The sequence below is a fragment of the Hipposideros armiger genome, unplaced genomic scaffold, assembly GCF_001890085.2.
Source record: "Hipposideros armiger isolate ML-2016 unplaced genomic scaffold, ASM189008v1 scaffold_340, whole genome shotgun sequence".
NCBI lineage: Eukaryota > Metazoa > Chordata > Mammalia > Chiroptera > Hipposideridae > Hipposideros > Hipposideros armiger.
In genome coordinates, this window is record NW_017731690.1 from 1,662,350 (window position 1) to 1,676,580 (window position 14,231).

The following is a 14,231-nucleotide window of genomic DNA, read 5'->3' on the forward strand; positions in this document are numbered from 1 at the left end:
CTATGGCTATAATTTTTGTCAGTTGAATGATATTCTATTTTAAGTTTGTTATGTTTTGCTATTCAAGTTATACTCACTCAGATTTTATGACATATGTATATATTTATTTCCTCTTACCCGGCCAACCTCAACTAAATTTGTAACCATCACAATGCAGGCAGATTGTTCTTGCCAGATCATTCTCCAGAAATCATACACTGTTTCATGAACTGGGCCTACGAAAAAATTAATGTGAATATAATGTTATCAGAGAAATTTTGTAGTTAGTAGGAAATTTAGATAAGATAAACAGCAATGTAAACTAAATAAGCCAAAAAAAAATTCAAGGTCTAATACAAAATGTTACGAAAAGAACTTAAATTCAGTTCATATCTAAATTCAGGCATGCACAAGTTTGTTTTTCAAATTGTCTCCCATACTTCCCAATTTAGAAGATACCACTGGTTTCTAGAGTATTTATATATGTCACTAAGTTACTTTAATGCATCTTCAAATATATGTGAAAATAGGGTGTCTTCTGCCACCATCAGCCAAACAGTACATATTACCAACTAAATATATGCACATCATTTATAAACAGTGCATGTTCAGGTGTTCATGAAGAAACATCATACATGTAAGGGCACACTGTAACCTTATCCTAAATGCAAAAACATCTACTGGGCCCTACTCTACTCATGACCATAAAACTAGAATATTGTTCACCATGGGTAATCTTTCTAATTTTAAAGAGTTTATAATTAAACTCAATTACTCCAAAAATATGTGAAACCACTTAAAAATGACCTCTGTCAAAAGAGCAAAACAGCTTTTGTTTTACTTCCCTCTCTTACAAAATAGGTGTGCAGGTTTCTCTTCTGATGGCCAGGGGTCAATATGGAGAAAGAACTAAAGGTGCTTTTGTTGTTGAAGTTAGAAATACTTTTATTCCCCAATGCACCACTATAACAAGATTTCTCTACTTTCTTCTTATTTTCCACAAAGAATGAACTTGACAAAATTCCCTGTAGCCCTGTGTTTTGTCTCATCCTTGACTTGTAAAAAACACTGCTAGAAGATATTCTAACATCTCATTATAACAATGTTGGTCTTGGGTACTACTACATTCCAGGCTGACAGACTCGGGAAAGAAAACAGGCACCTTATGGGAGTGGAGACCTCCTGTGCTTCCATTAAAAATAAGTAATTCCTCTGTCCAGCACTACTGACTAGTGCTCTTCCAAGAGTCAAATCACAAAAACTACTAGCAGCTTCTCTTTTACTTGTAATTAAAAAAAATAATAATAATAAATAAATAAATAAAAATTAAGCTTTAATATATATACATTTTACACAGATAAAACAATCTGTATTACACAAGTGAATAGAGAGCAGTATTACTCAGAAAAGCTGATTTTTTTTTTTTAGATAGTTAAGGCAAAATTCTATAAAAACACCAGATAAATGAATAAACACATCTGGTTGTTCTGTAACATTTAAAAGGCAAAGTTTTGGGACGGCCGAGTGGCGCTTTGGTTAAGAACTGGCTTGGGATGCCAGAAGGCCCCAGTTCGGATCCCACATATGAGGGCCAGTGACACTGCCCTCTACAGCTGAGATGCTGATGAACAACAGCTCAATCTGGAGCTGGGCTGCCGTGAGTTGCCGGCATCGGTGAAGGCTACAGTCCACTGCTGCAGTGGGTTGCCATAAGCTACTGTGTGTAGCCGGCAGCCAGCTTGAGCGGCCAGCAGCCGCAGTGAGCGGCTGTCCAGAGGCCGCGACTGATCTGCCTCACCCAGGAAGAGTGCAATGATGGTGCCAGCTTGGGCCAGTGAAGCAATGTCCTCCACAACTAGACTGAAGAACAAAATGACAGCAACTTGTCTGTCCCCCACCCCCCGATTCCCCAGCGCTGTTCCCCTTCCCCAATTCCCCAATAAAAATCTTTAATAAATAAATAAATAAATAAATAAATAAATAAATAAATAAATAGAAGGCAAAGTTTTACCTTGTGTTGCAATGTAGTGGCTTGGTCTCTGGTAGCCCTACAATAGAGAACAAATTGGTCATAATTTTACATCAGTATCAGAAATAAATGAATGAAGGCATAAAAAGATGAAGACAACCACCTGTTAAGATTAAGTTATAGTAAAAAGTCCAGAAATGAGTAGTGAACTCATAGTTCACTTCTCAAACCTAGGTTATCTGAAAGGTAAAAATAAAACAAAAATTAAATATTTAAGGGCTCTGATTTGAACAGAAATTGCATTACTGAGATTTGTTTGCTAGAGAATAACCTCATAGATTTTGTTTGGTTTCACTAAAATGTTTATGCCTTCATGTTAATCTTTAGTCATTCATTCCTTGCAAAACTGTGTTCGAAAATACCAATCTTCCTTTTATCATCCAAAAGTACAACACACTGCATTACAAATGGACAACGACAGATTAGAACCATAAAAAAAATAACAGAACATTCCAATGTTAAAGCTGGACAATGCATGTGTGCATCAAATTCAAGTCCTGCTGAGATTTTATGGAGAATATTCCTGTTCTCTACTATGTTCAGGAATCTGCCAAAACTATTTTGTGTGTGTGCTGAGAATATTAATTTACACACACATAATTATAGGTACACACATATATAGGGAAAGAAGAGATTTAAAATATATACTTTATCCTGAACAAAAATTTAGTACTTTTTCTTCTTTTTATAATGTGCCCAGAGCTCTCTATGTGGTTAAACATTCAATGCTGTTTCAATAAAGACATTAGTCCTGATAAGGAGTAAGTTGTTAGTTGCCCTCAATTGGCTTGAATTTTGAAAGATCATGAGTCGCAAAAATGTTAATGGCATAATAGGGTTGAGCTTTCCATCTGTTGTATATTTACCAAAGTGCTTTGGTAAAAGCCTGTGGTACAATTCATCCACGTTTTGGTATGGGCAATTCAATACAAATATAAATGCATGTAAACTGAGATCTCCAATCTAAAATTTAATAGGTTGAGCATTACGCTGTTGCAAATTTGAAAGTTTTCTATGTCTTAATATACCAACATAGCACAGTATTTTATGGAAAATTTTTCCCCAAGCTTTATAAGCATTTCATTTCCTGTTTTTAATGAAAAAAATTTACCAATTGCCAGAATTCTAAAGAGTAAGTGTAACAAACTAATGTGAGCGGGAAAATTATGAAATAGTGTACAATCAGCCAAAATACACTGGGGCCTTAAGGGAAATATTGGATAAAAATAGTCTGATTTAGAACACACTTTTAACATATGAACCATAAAATACAATTATAAGAAGGCTCCAGTGTATATATATCTTGGCAGAAAACCAAGGTTAAACTAAATCGGTAAGAACACGTACAAATTTGGCAAGACGTGTTGGTTTTTTTATTCTAAAGTTTAGACCAATAGTATAGTTTTCCATGTTAAGATGTCTGATAAATTTAAAGTATTCAATGACAGCAAAATGAGGATCAGAAATTTAACCCACATGCTCAGAGGCTATACTTAATAAAATTTATTTGTTCAAAATTATAATTACAATTCACAAAATAACTGTAAAATGTGAACTTAGATAAATTTGATAAAAACTGTTACCTCCTTAGGGAAATCAGAAAAAGTTGGGTCCTAAATTTCATATCTTTTATAGATGCAAATGTATACACATATGCTGTAATACTTGATATTTCTACCTTTTGCCTTCCAATTAATACATATTTTGAAGTGATTAATTTTAGCACACATGATTTGAATTATTATTACTTTTTTAATAGCTGAAGTTTAATGAGTGCTTAATACATGCTAGGCACTGTGCTCAATGCTCAACACACATTAATTATATCATTTAATTCTCACAACAAAGTGATAAGGTTAGTACTGTCATTATCCCCACTGTACAGATGAGGAAACTGAGGTTCAGAGAGATGAAATAACATTCCCATGATTTCCGATGTGATTTTGAACCAAGAAGTATGAAAAAAGAGCCTGTCTTTCTTATATGTAATGTTATGTATTGCCTCCTTAACAATATTTTATCTTTCACTTGAAATTTACTTTATATTAAATAAAGAATTTTCATGTAGATTTAGTTTAACTAAAATTTACAGTGAAATACATGATCAAAACAAGCTTTTTGATTTGTATGATTCAATATATATGTGTGATATGTATATTTTACAAATGCAATTTGGTAATTATTTTGCCTAAGTAATTTTAATGCTTGACAAACCAATACCACACACCACAAAACAGTCTCCCTACCCATTATTCACATCAGAAGTCAAATATAAAAAGTAGAATTTCAGAAACACTAATACACATCATACTATCCAGCTTCTCACATATGTTTAGGGAAGGGTAAAAGTCAGAAACACAAATCATCAACAAATAAAACTCAAGTACATAATAAATTGTCAAAAGCTAAAAATGGTCCTGTTTTTCTAAACATAGAAAAGGGAAGGAGATAAAATAGATCTTTACACATGTAAAGGGGTTACAGAGAAATGAACATAGATATACTGTATGAGGCTAATTAGGTGAAGCATGCAGAGATAACTAGTAGTAAGCATTAGTAATAACTGTACATAAGAGTAGTTACAGTGAATATTGATAATAGGTACTGTTATTTACATATAGTGGTACTTACATCCCTGTACAGCCAAATCTACAGCCCAAACCAAAGTCAGGTGTGAAAGAAAGCACAACAACGTCAGTAAGTACTAGGATGTGGAACAAGGAAAAGTGTACAGTTTGTTCTTTATTTTACAATGCTAGCAATCACTTTACAGGTAATAATAAGCAAAAAGATTCACATATATAAGCCAACAATTTGGGCATACTAAACTATAAAAATACTTACATCTATATAGTTGGCGTTAATGTAATCTGAAGAAGGGTCATCTTCGACAGGTTGCAAAATTACTCTGGAGTGATCATCTAAAAATTTTAAATAATAAAATACAAGCTATTAAATATACCCCCCCCATTCTGAGACAATGACATTGGTGGAGGCCTGAAATAATTTAATGGTTGATAAGTGCTTACCCACAGTACACTATATAAATTTTCTTAGACACCAGTCATTTGAAGAAATACAAGAACTTTAATGAGCTCATTACTAGTAATTACAATTAGAATGTTCTGTTAATAAAGCTTCAATGACTAACATCGTCATAGTTAGGAAGATTTTAGGGGACATGATAATGTCTGATGAATAATCATTTGCGCTATGGACTAGGCTCAGGAACTAAACTTGCCTTAACTCCTAATTTGGCTGCTTTGGCATGATTTTAAATGGATGGGATCCTTTCACCTGCACTTGACAGCAAATGAGCCATGGAACTAGGGAATAAATTTTGAACCCCTGCTCTCAACTTCTTATTTCTTGAGAGTGAAGGTTAAATTTTGATGCACTCATAAGATACTTTAAAATACTTACATTGAGAATAGAGTGGCCAAAGTAAATAAGTAGCTAGTTACCAGCTAAATTATGTTCCTTTCCTTGCTGCTTCTGTGGTTTCCTATGATAATTAATTTACTTATCCATGTATATATACATCTTGAAGACTCAAAGAGGAGGAAGTTTCTAATGATAAATAACATGGAGCAACTGGAGTTCAGACACTGGCTCCAAGGAAGTGATAAAGCGATGCAGAAAGAACTCTCCCACCTTGAATATGTTTGATGGAGGTGTTACAGCACTTAACAGAATTTCTTTTCATTATCCTTATATTCTCAGCTGTTTAATAACACCCCATGCATTGGTGTGCAAATATAAAATCAAACAGAGCTATCTCCACAGGGTAAAGAGTGTGAGTCAATTTAATTAATGAAGATGATGACAATTTCTGAGACAATGCCAATAGCCAAGGTTGTTTTAATATTAAATAGATGACTATATAAACAGATGTGCCAGCCTCTGGGATTCTCTTAAAACAACTTACTGTTTATCTTCTACACACAATATTTATATTTACTAAGAATTATATGAGAACTTACATGCTATAATGTTTCCATATCGGTTTTTTGCTCTATTTTGATCTTTTTTAGCTACATCCCAAGATGCCGACTGTCCTTCAAAGAAGCTCTGGGGGGAAAACAAAAATTAACAAGTAGACTGAATTTAATTCCTTTTCACCAATCAGGTTTATCTGTTCTGCAGACCAAAGCAGTAGAAGCCAATTTCTCAGGGAGAGAGTCCTACAGTAGTAAACACGTTACTATTTCAGACCTCAAAGCTTGTTTGCCGGAACCTCTACTTGTTCATCTTGGATTGGACTGAGTTCAAATTAAGGACAAGAAACAGCTTTAGACAAAAAAGGACCTTAAAAGCATTTCAACTTTAAGATCGCTATAACTTTGTGAGATGAAAGTAGAAAAAGCATCAAAAACTTCAAAACTGGATTTAATGAATTATTTTTCAAACTTGCTTCCTTTAGCATTTATAACAGGGAAAAAACCCCCAACTTGTTTTCTGCCATAGCTATTCATTAAATCATGTGCAATACATCACATTTCAGTTTCTTTGAAGATCATGAAAAAGACTGAGTCTCTACAACAAGGGGCCATATGAAAATTAAAAAGAGTCACCATCTCCAAGAATCTGGGAACAGATGAATTTGTTGATTGGTTTAATGACCATATGCAGCAATTTAAAATATCGGTATAGATTTCTTTTTGCAGAAAAACTTTAACTTTGCTCGACACAGGAAATGGGGTCTTCAAAGAGTCAACGGTCTTTGAAGTGAGGTACACAGGAATACACATGAAATAAACTAGAAGAACCAGCTCTGGCAGAAGATTGTAATTCCTCGCACTATTTTGTTACCACAGCATAGTGTTTCCGGCATACATCTAAAACTAACTTGCAAAATTTAAAGAGAATTGTATTCACTCCCAAACTAAAGTATACAAGTAACCTGTAAAGAAAATGTAAAGAGTTTAGAGGATGCCTCATGAAGTTGGATGTGTTTTGAATGGCCTTTCAAAGTATATAAATTATTGCTTAGACTCTTGCACTTTAAATGTGTGTGTACGATGGTGCTTGTTTGGTGGTGGAAGAGCTTCCTTCTAGGCCTCCGGCTGATATTTCTCAGTAAGTGAATGTGGAGAAGGAACTGTTTCCTTTGTACTGTACTATGTTTATTGGGATGTTTAATTTAAATCACATCCCTTGCAGTTGAAATCGTGGTATTTGGGTTTGAATAGGAAGGGGAAATAAGGCTGGGAGAATGCTTTTTCTGGTTTCCTAATGTCTGGATGTGCAGTGCTCTGTGTTACTTCTCAGCCAGCCTCAAATAATAATGCACAAAGCAAAACTAAAAGTGGCAATTAGTACATTTAGAACACAAGGCTTGATCCCATTTCTCAACAGAGTGTCAACAAGCAAAGAGGCAGAAAAGTACCTACAGCTTAAGTCATTCAAATGACAGAATCTATAATGATACAATGGGACCAAGGTATCTCGCTATGAATTCTTGAGGAGGGAAATATTCCACTCCTTGTTATGCTAAAGGGAGGAAAACTGTTAACTTCCACTGTGTATCATGGTTAGAAGTAAAATTTAACATAGTATTGAAATGTCACCTCATATTCCTCTTTGAACCCATAGCTGTCTGATGTCTTCATGAGATTAATGTGCTGCAGTAAGTCGGCCACCCTGATGGCTGGGTGCAGCTGTCCTGTCTGGTATGGGGACTCTGTCCCCTCACAGAGGTAGCGAGGTACATCAAGAAGGCGACTGGACTCTGCTGTAGCGCTGTGGTTCTCATCTGGTAATTTTCAGGTTCAAGAAGATTGAAAAAAAAGACAAAGTTACCTTGTTCAATATGTACTATGCGAAGAAGATTTTAAGATCTCAAGAGCTTTCTGATAACAGGAGGAAGGGAAAGAAATAAAATGTGGGCCTCGGGCAGCCTCCCCATAAAGACATAGCCTTTTTACTTCAGCGCAAGGTATGAGGTCAGAATACATTCGATTTATATCAGCAAGACAACATGTTAGGAGACGTAGAGATATCTGATCCGGTTTTTAAAAACATAGTGGGTGATTTTGCTGGGTTCTTACTTCTTTCTTGTATCTGCAGTCATAGCATTATAGAGTGGGGCCAGAAGTTCAAGTTGTCATTGGAGAGGTGTTTTCACTGTCGATTAAATTGAACAGACTACTTCACACCCATATCCCCGCCTCCCTGTAGGCAACCCATCCCCACAGGGCTGCTCTTTCTGCCCTTGTGGCTCTACTGTGCCCTACCGCCGGGTCTTCTTACCATGACACACGCCAGGCTAGGAAATACGGGCACTCTACAGAATCATTCCCCGGACCCACCGTGCCTGCTAGTCAGGTCACACATGCATTTATACTCAATCTCTACCCCCTTGATTTACTATTATCATTGTGGTTTTTATTGTTAATATATTTTGACTCCTCTGGCTTCAATGTGAGGGAAAACTGGTATGTCTCTGTAGGTACTTCCTGTGGCTCCTTTCCTGGTACACCCAGGCTGAGCTACACAGCACTTGCTTTATAATTCCATGGCCTCTTGCTCTACATTTATTTCATTCATTCTATATTTTAATCATTTGTTTACTGGTCTATTTTCCTCACTAAACTCTGAATGCTTATAGTATAGAGACAGAGTCCTACTTTTTCCCCCCTAGTGTCTGGTGCAAAGCAATCAATAAACATTTTCATGAATGAATTAGTTAAAATCAGTTGAATCCCTTACCACCCACATTTAAGTGTAGGCCCCACCCCAATTGTATGATTAGCTTAAAATGAAAAGAAACTTTTAAGCATCTTTATGGCATAAGAAGGAAGAAAAGAACAAGAACATTTTACCTATGAAGAATAAATATTATTTTAATGACCATAGTACTAATCATTACAATGAGAAGGAACATGCTTATCTTTATCACATTTAAACTTACCACTAGAAAAAAAACAAAACCAAAACCAAAACCAAAACAAAAGCAAATGTTGTACGGGGGTGTTACTTTGAAAAGCATTCTATTGCCATACTCATTAACAGAAAAGAAAGTACACTCTTAGGGGAACTTTTGTTTTAAATGATAATGCATACTATTGAGATGATATTTAATTAACAGTTAAACATATTTCAAGTGCTGGTACATTTGCCTGTTCTATCACCAACTCTACAAATAGGATATGGCAAAAAATGAATTGTTGTCCCCATGATAAACATTTTTTCTTCCTGGAGAAGGGAAAAAAAAAAAAAAAAGAACCCCACAATCAGATTTGTGTGCTTCTGTAATTTAGCTTGATTGCATTTACTTTACTAGGCTGAAGGCATTTTTTTTTTTTTGCATTTACTTTTAAAAATACCACATTAAATAAAAAATACCCTTGGTGGCTTCTGCTGTGACCTAACCACTCAAATGAATTTAATGCCCTTTATTCAGGTTTTGCCCACCCCTCTACAAACATTTGCTAGCAAACATAATTCATGAGATTTTCCTTTGAGACTACACTCAATTGATCTACCCTTGCTAATATATCGCAATTGATAAACTAACCTAAAGAATATAAACATCTCCTCAGTAAAATTAAATTTGAAAGCTACTGAGTTGGGCACTATCACAGAATACACAGTTTAAGATGAGGAAGTAGAGAACAAATAATGTCAGAGAAGCAAAATGCATTTACCCACGCTGGAATCCGCTGCTCTGTGGAGCAGCCCCAGAGCTCACATTATGACTGCTGAAGCAGCAGGGTATTTACATTTGTAAAAGGCTCAGTGAGAAACACAGAATTCACCATATTCCAAATCTTACATCATTATGTCCCAATATGAAATAGACAGCATCTTTTGTTTTGCGTTAAGGTTTAACATGGTAGTACAACGAGCAGTATTCTTTAAAATAATCACACATGAATTCTTAATCTCAATACATTTCCACCTCATTAAGCCACCTAATAATGTGACTAGTAGTGAGTACATGTACTCATCATTATCCTTATTACACATTTAAGAATAACAAGTTCAAGTATTTCCTTGATGAAAAGGTTTTCTAGAGTTCTTTGCAATACACTTACCAGTTATAGGGACTTTAACCCAATGAAGCGGTAAAGCACAAAGAAACACAAATTCATGAATTAATACGAAGTTTCTAAGCTCTTTTTAAATCAGTAAGTAGATATTAATATCAAGCAATATTTGAAGTGATTTCAAAAATTGCTTTATATACACAAAATTAGTTGGATGCCAAAGAACTATAAACACCATGATTCTAAGGATGATGAAAAATGCAACAAATCATTTCTACATATGATAAATGATATTTGGCTTTTAAAGAAGAAATATATATTTTTTAAAATCAACCATCTTGACTTTCAAAATGAAATAAAATGCATAATGACTATTTATATAATACAAATAGGTTTGATGACCCTATTGTGTTAACTCTAGTCATCCTTAAACATAAATATCCCTTTTCACAGAGAAACTTATTACAATAACCTGTGAAACTTCACAGTCTGTACAAACTCATCTACATTATCTCTTTCTTTATAAAACTTGGTGGCAAAGGTATGGTAGGAAAGAGTATACTGTTTTACAGATGGGGAAATAAAGACGGAAGGTATTTTCATTATATTGTGCGTCCACAGGAGGACTGAGACTTGACCCAATTCTACATGTTCTTAAAATATTAGTGTATTGAAATTTTAACATTTAGGCAACTAATTTTTTTCCAGTGAGCTTTTAATACTTTAACTGAATTTTACTTATTAATTTGCTGCTGACAGCATTCTACAGTGCTCAACAGAAGATGACACTTTCAGAGGCATTTGGTGTCTGCTCAATTTTCGATTGCAACTCCTGAGCCCTTCCCTACATGATCAGGAAACTCCCTGAGACAAATTCCTCAGGAAACTGCGCTGCCATTATTTGTGCGGCATTAAAGGAAGAGCGCATGCTCCAGAGACAGAGAACATTGACTTTCAGATTCTTTTAGAATACATAAATCTAAACAATTATTTTAGTGAAAAAGAGGCATATTTTACTTTATTGAATTAGTGGTATTGTTCCAAAATATTCTGAAAATGTAATTGAATGTTGAATATGTGGATACTAAAAACATGCATAAAACGTATAAGCTAAAGTTTTATGTTCACAAGGCATTTAAATATAAAACATGAAAACCGGGGACTTTTAAGATACATTTATCTAGCAATTTCCACATCTCTTTGGTTAAACCTTAAATATTAGAAACAGTGGGGTAAAACTGATGTACAACTTGTGAACACATAAGCAAGTGGGTCATGAATTATTGGTGTAAAATCAGTCAAGGAACAGGGAACAAATTGAAATAAAGCTCATTCCATTCTGAAATATATAATTAGATTAAAAATAAATGTAATTTTACCTCTGAAAAGGACTTATTCATCACTACCAATACTAGTTGTCTAGATGGTATATAGTGGTAAACCCTGGCTTATTCTAAATTTCTTGAAAAATAACACTTATTAAGGTGCATATAGAATGCAAAACTCTGCATAGATATTGCAGCAACTTTATCTGTATTTATAAATTCTTAATAAAGCCAAAACTGAAGCAAATTCTAATAATGTTCACTTGGAAAGGTATTCTTCAGTTAGTATAAAATTAGGATGATTTAGAAATTCCCTTTACATCAAGTAATTTTTATATGTAAACTAATTATTCAGGTAGCACTGAGCCCTGATATGTGTGCATTTGGCTCCATTCTACTAAGCTGCATATATACACTTAAGTTCATATTAAGGGCCACTGTACTTTTGCTCCAAGTATAACAGAACTAAAAATTAATGAATACGCTGCTTTAAAAAAGCATACTTTACTAATTTAAAATTCACTAGATCTGATTGGGTTGGCCACTGTTGTTCTTTTTTGATAAGACCATGATTATATTTTTTTTAAATCAAGCTGCATCCTGCGCTGTAAATAATGACTCTGTTGACAAAGTTATAACCCACGTAAGGAGGTTTGATCCATGCAAAAAAAAAAAAGATTAGATAAAGAATTAGGGCCTCACCTAACACAGCAGTCGGCACAAGTGGATCACTGGGCACTGTATGTAGGAAAACAAAGCTCATGAAGGAATATATTGCCCTAAAGTTGTAGTTTACACTCTTTTTTTCCCCTTTAAAAAAGATATATGGTTTCTTAAGAAATGTAATTATTAAACTTTCTTTGATTACTATAACCTGCAAACATAAAATTCTCTTTCAACTTGGATTATCACAAAACACCAGGAAATGTCCATCTATAATTATAGTTCAGTACTCTGTTCAATTTAAAAAGCCAGGAAGATTCAATTTGACATTATAAGATATAAAATTAGGGGGGAAACTCATGCAGTTTAGGTCTATCAAGTGCAAGGTATGTAGAGAAATAATTATCTCATATTCATTCCAAATATTTTTTTTTGTTAACTGTGGGAAATAGATTTAATATCTTCTTCAAGTTCATACATGGATATTTATAATTGCATTGCTGAATTAAACTTCCTAATAAGGAACAAACATAGGCAATAGAAAAGTTTGGGAAACAAAAATCTTTCAAAACCTTAATTGATTAACTATTAAATCAAGTTGTTAGAGAGTTGGTACATCTATGTTTTAGCAAAACTTATTTTCAATAATTACATGTTATATTCTTTTCTATCATTTATCTTACAGAAAAATAAAAATAAAATATATTAGAAAGACCCTATCATGATTACAATTAAATTCCAAAATGACTCATACAACATTTCTAACTACTTTGATTAGATCAGGGAAAATGATGCGCTGCATTTAGGGCCAATAATTTCCAAAAATTTTCACAGAACTGAACGTTTCAGAAAAAAAAAAACATTCCCTTTCTGAAAAAGACATAAATACATACAACCTACAAACACTATATTTTTTCAGCCTTACCACTACATATGTTTACAACCTGTATAAGAAAAAATACTTCTATGGCTTACTTCTTCCCTTATACACATTCTCCAAACAGGGGCAAGCAAACCTCTGGGATCTGTGGCAGAATGCCCCTGTGTACACAAGGTGAAGGACACACATGATTTGCCTTCCTCAAGTGTCAATTTTACTTGAGGATTTGGAGAAACAAAGTCATGTAACTTAAAATAACAAGGACAGTGCTATAGAAAAGAATATCAAATTCATAGGGGATTTGAAGATTTATATTGATTGTGGGGCAATTATTCAAATCAAGTGCTATTAAACAGTATTTTAGTAGCAATGTTTTTAAAACCTTGCCTTCATAGATCAATATTAGGAACTCTTAAGATGGATGGAGGGATAGATGAGTGGATGGAGGGATAGATGAGTGGATGGATGGATGGATGGATGGATGGATGGATGGATGGATTTCACCATTCCCTGCCAATCCTCCAATTCAGTTAAACTTTTAGACTTCACACCAGATATTTAAGTAGTAGGTTTCTTTTTCCCCTAGTTATTTTTTTGTTAGTGAAATTCTCCAGGAGCCTATAGAAAATTTTAATGAAATAAATGTCAATAATTCTGAGAAAGAATTATGTTTCTTATCTCACAAAGAACTTGATCGTGTATAAAGGAAGGCTCAAATAGCAAAATAATTATAAACAAATTCTGATATAAACTAATTTTATGTAGGCAATCAAGTATTTTAACTTAAAGCAATGACATATGATTTGGTTTGAGAGTTATATAAATGTATTTTATGTTACAGCAATAAAATTCATGCAGTTTGAAGTTAATGTAAATCTAGGATCAAGACTGAAAATAAGTTCTTATAAATTCCATATTCTCTATCCTAGCTGTTTTCTCTTCTTACCTGTTTCTTCCATCTCTCTTTCTTACTTTCTCTCACTATTCAAAAGGTAATGTGTTGAATTCTGAGTAGACTTAAAGAGCTTCAAAACTCATTTATGAAAATTTGAATTAAGAACTTACATCTTGGACTAAAATTATGTTGATCCATGAAGGTGATGGAAAGAGGATCTTCTGCATGCAGCGTGCTCTGATCAGCGTAACTTCGATCCATAGCGTTCACCATGTGGGTCATCTCCTGCCGCGTGCTCCCCAGAGCATCTTTGCGTTTCTTAGCAAGCTTGCTGCCAAGGCAAATCCAAAAGGAAACCTTAGTGTGAGGTTTTGAAGGAGTGTTGACACCAGCAGTAAGTTGTTCAGGGAAGCCCACGGGTAAGGACACAGAAACTCTAAAAACTGGTCATGGTTTTAGGAATTAAGTT

At 34.2% G+C, this 14,231-nt stretch overlaps 1 protein-coding gene across 1 annotated transcript in view; it reads right to left on the bottom strand.

The window, feature by feature from the left end:
- The window catches only part of PTPRK (protein tyrosine phosphatase receptor type K), a gene marked incomplete at its 5' end in the record, with an annotated part of 136,273 nt that overhangs the window by 20,513 nt on the left and 101,529 nt on the right, over positions 1–14,231 (bottom strand). Inside the window, 9 exons of the mRNA XM_019661220.1 lie at positions 118–215; positions 1,991–2,027; positions 4,640–4,657; positions 4,853–4,929; positions 5,992–6,079; positions 7,579–7,763; positions 10,048–10,059; positions 12,027–12,062; positions 13,933–14,093. Of these exons, the coding sequence (XP_019516765.1) occupies positions 118–215; positions 1,991–2,027; positions 4,640–4,657; positions 4,853–4,929; positions 5,992–6,079; positions 7,579–7,763; positions 10,048–10,059; positions 12,027–12,062; positions 13,933–14,093 (712 nt within the window). The remainder of the gene's footprint in view (positions 1–117; positions 216–1,990; positions 2,028–4,639; positions 4,658–4,852; positions 4,930–5,991; positions 6,080–7,578; positions 7,764–10,047; positions 10,060–12,026; positions 12,063–13,932; positions 14,094–14,231) is intronic.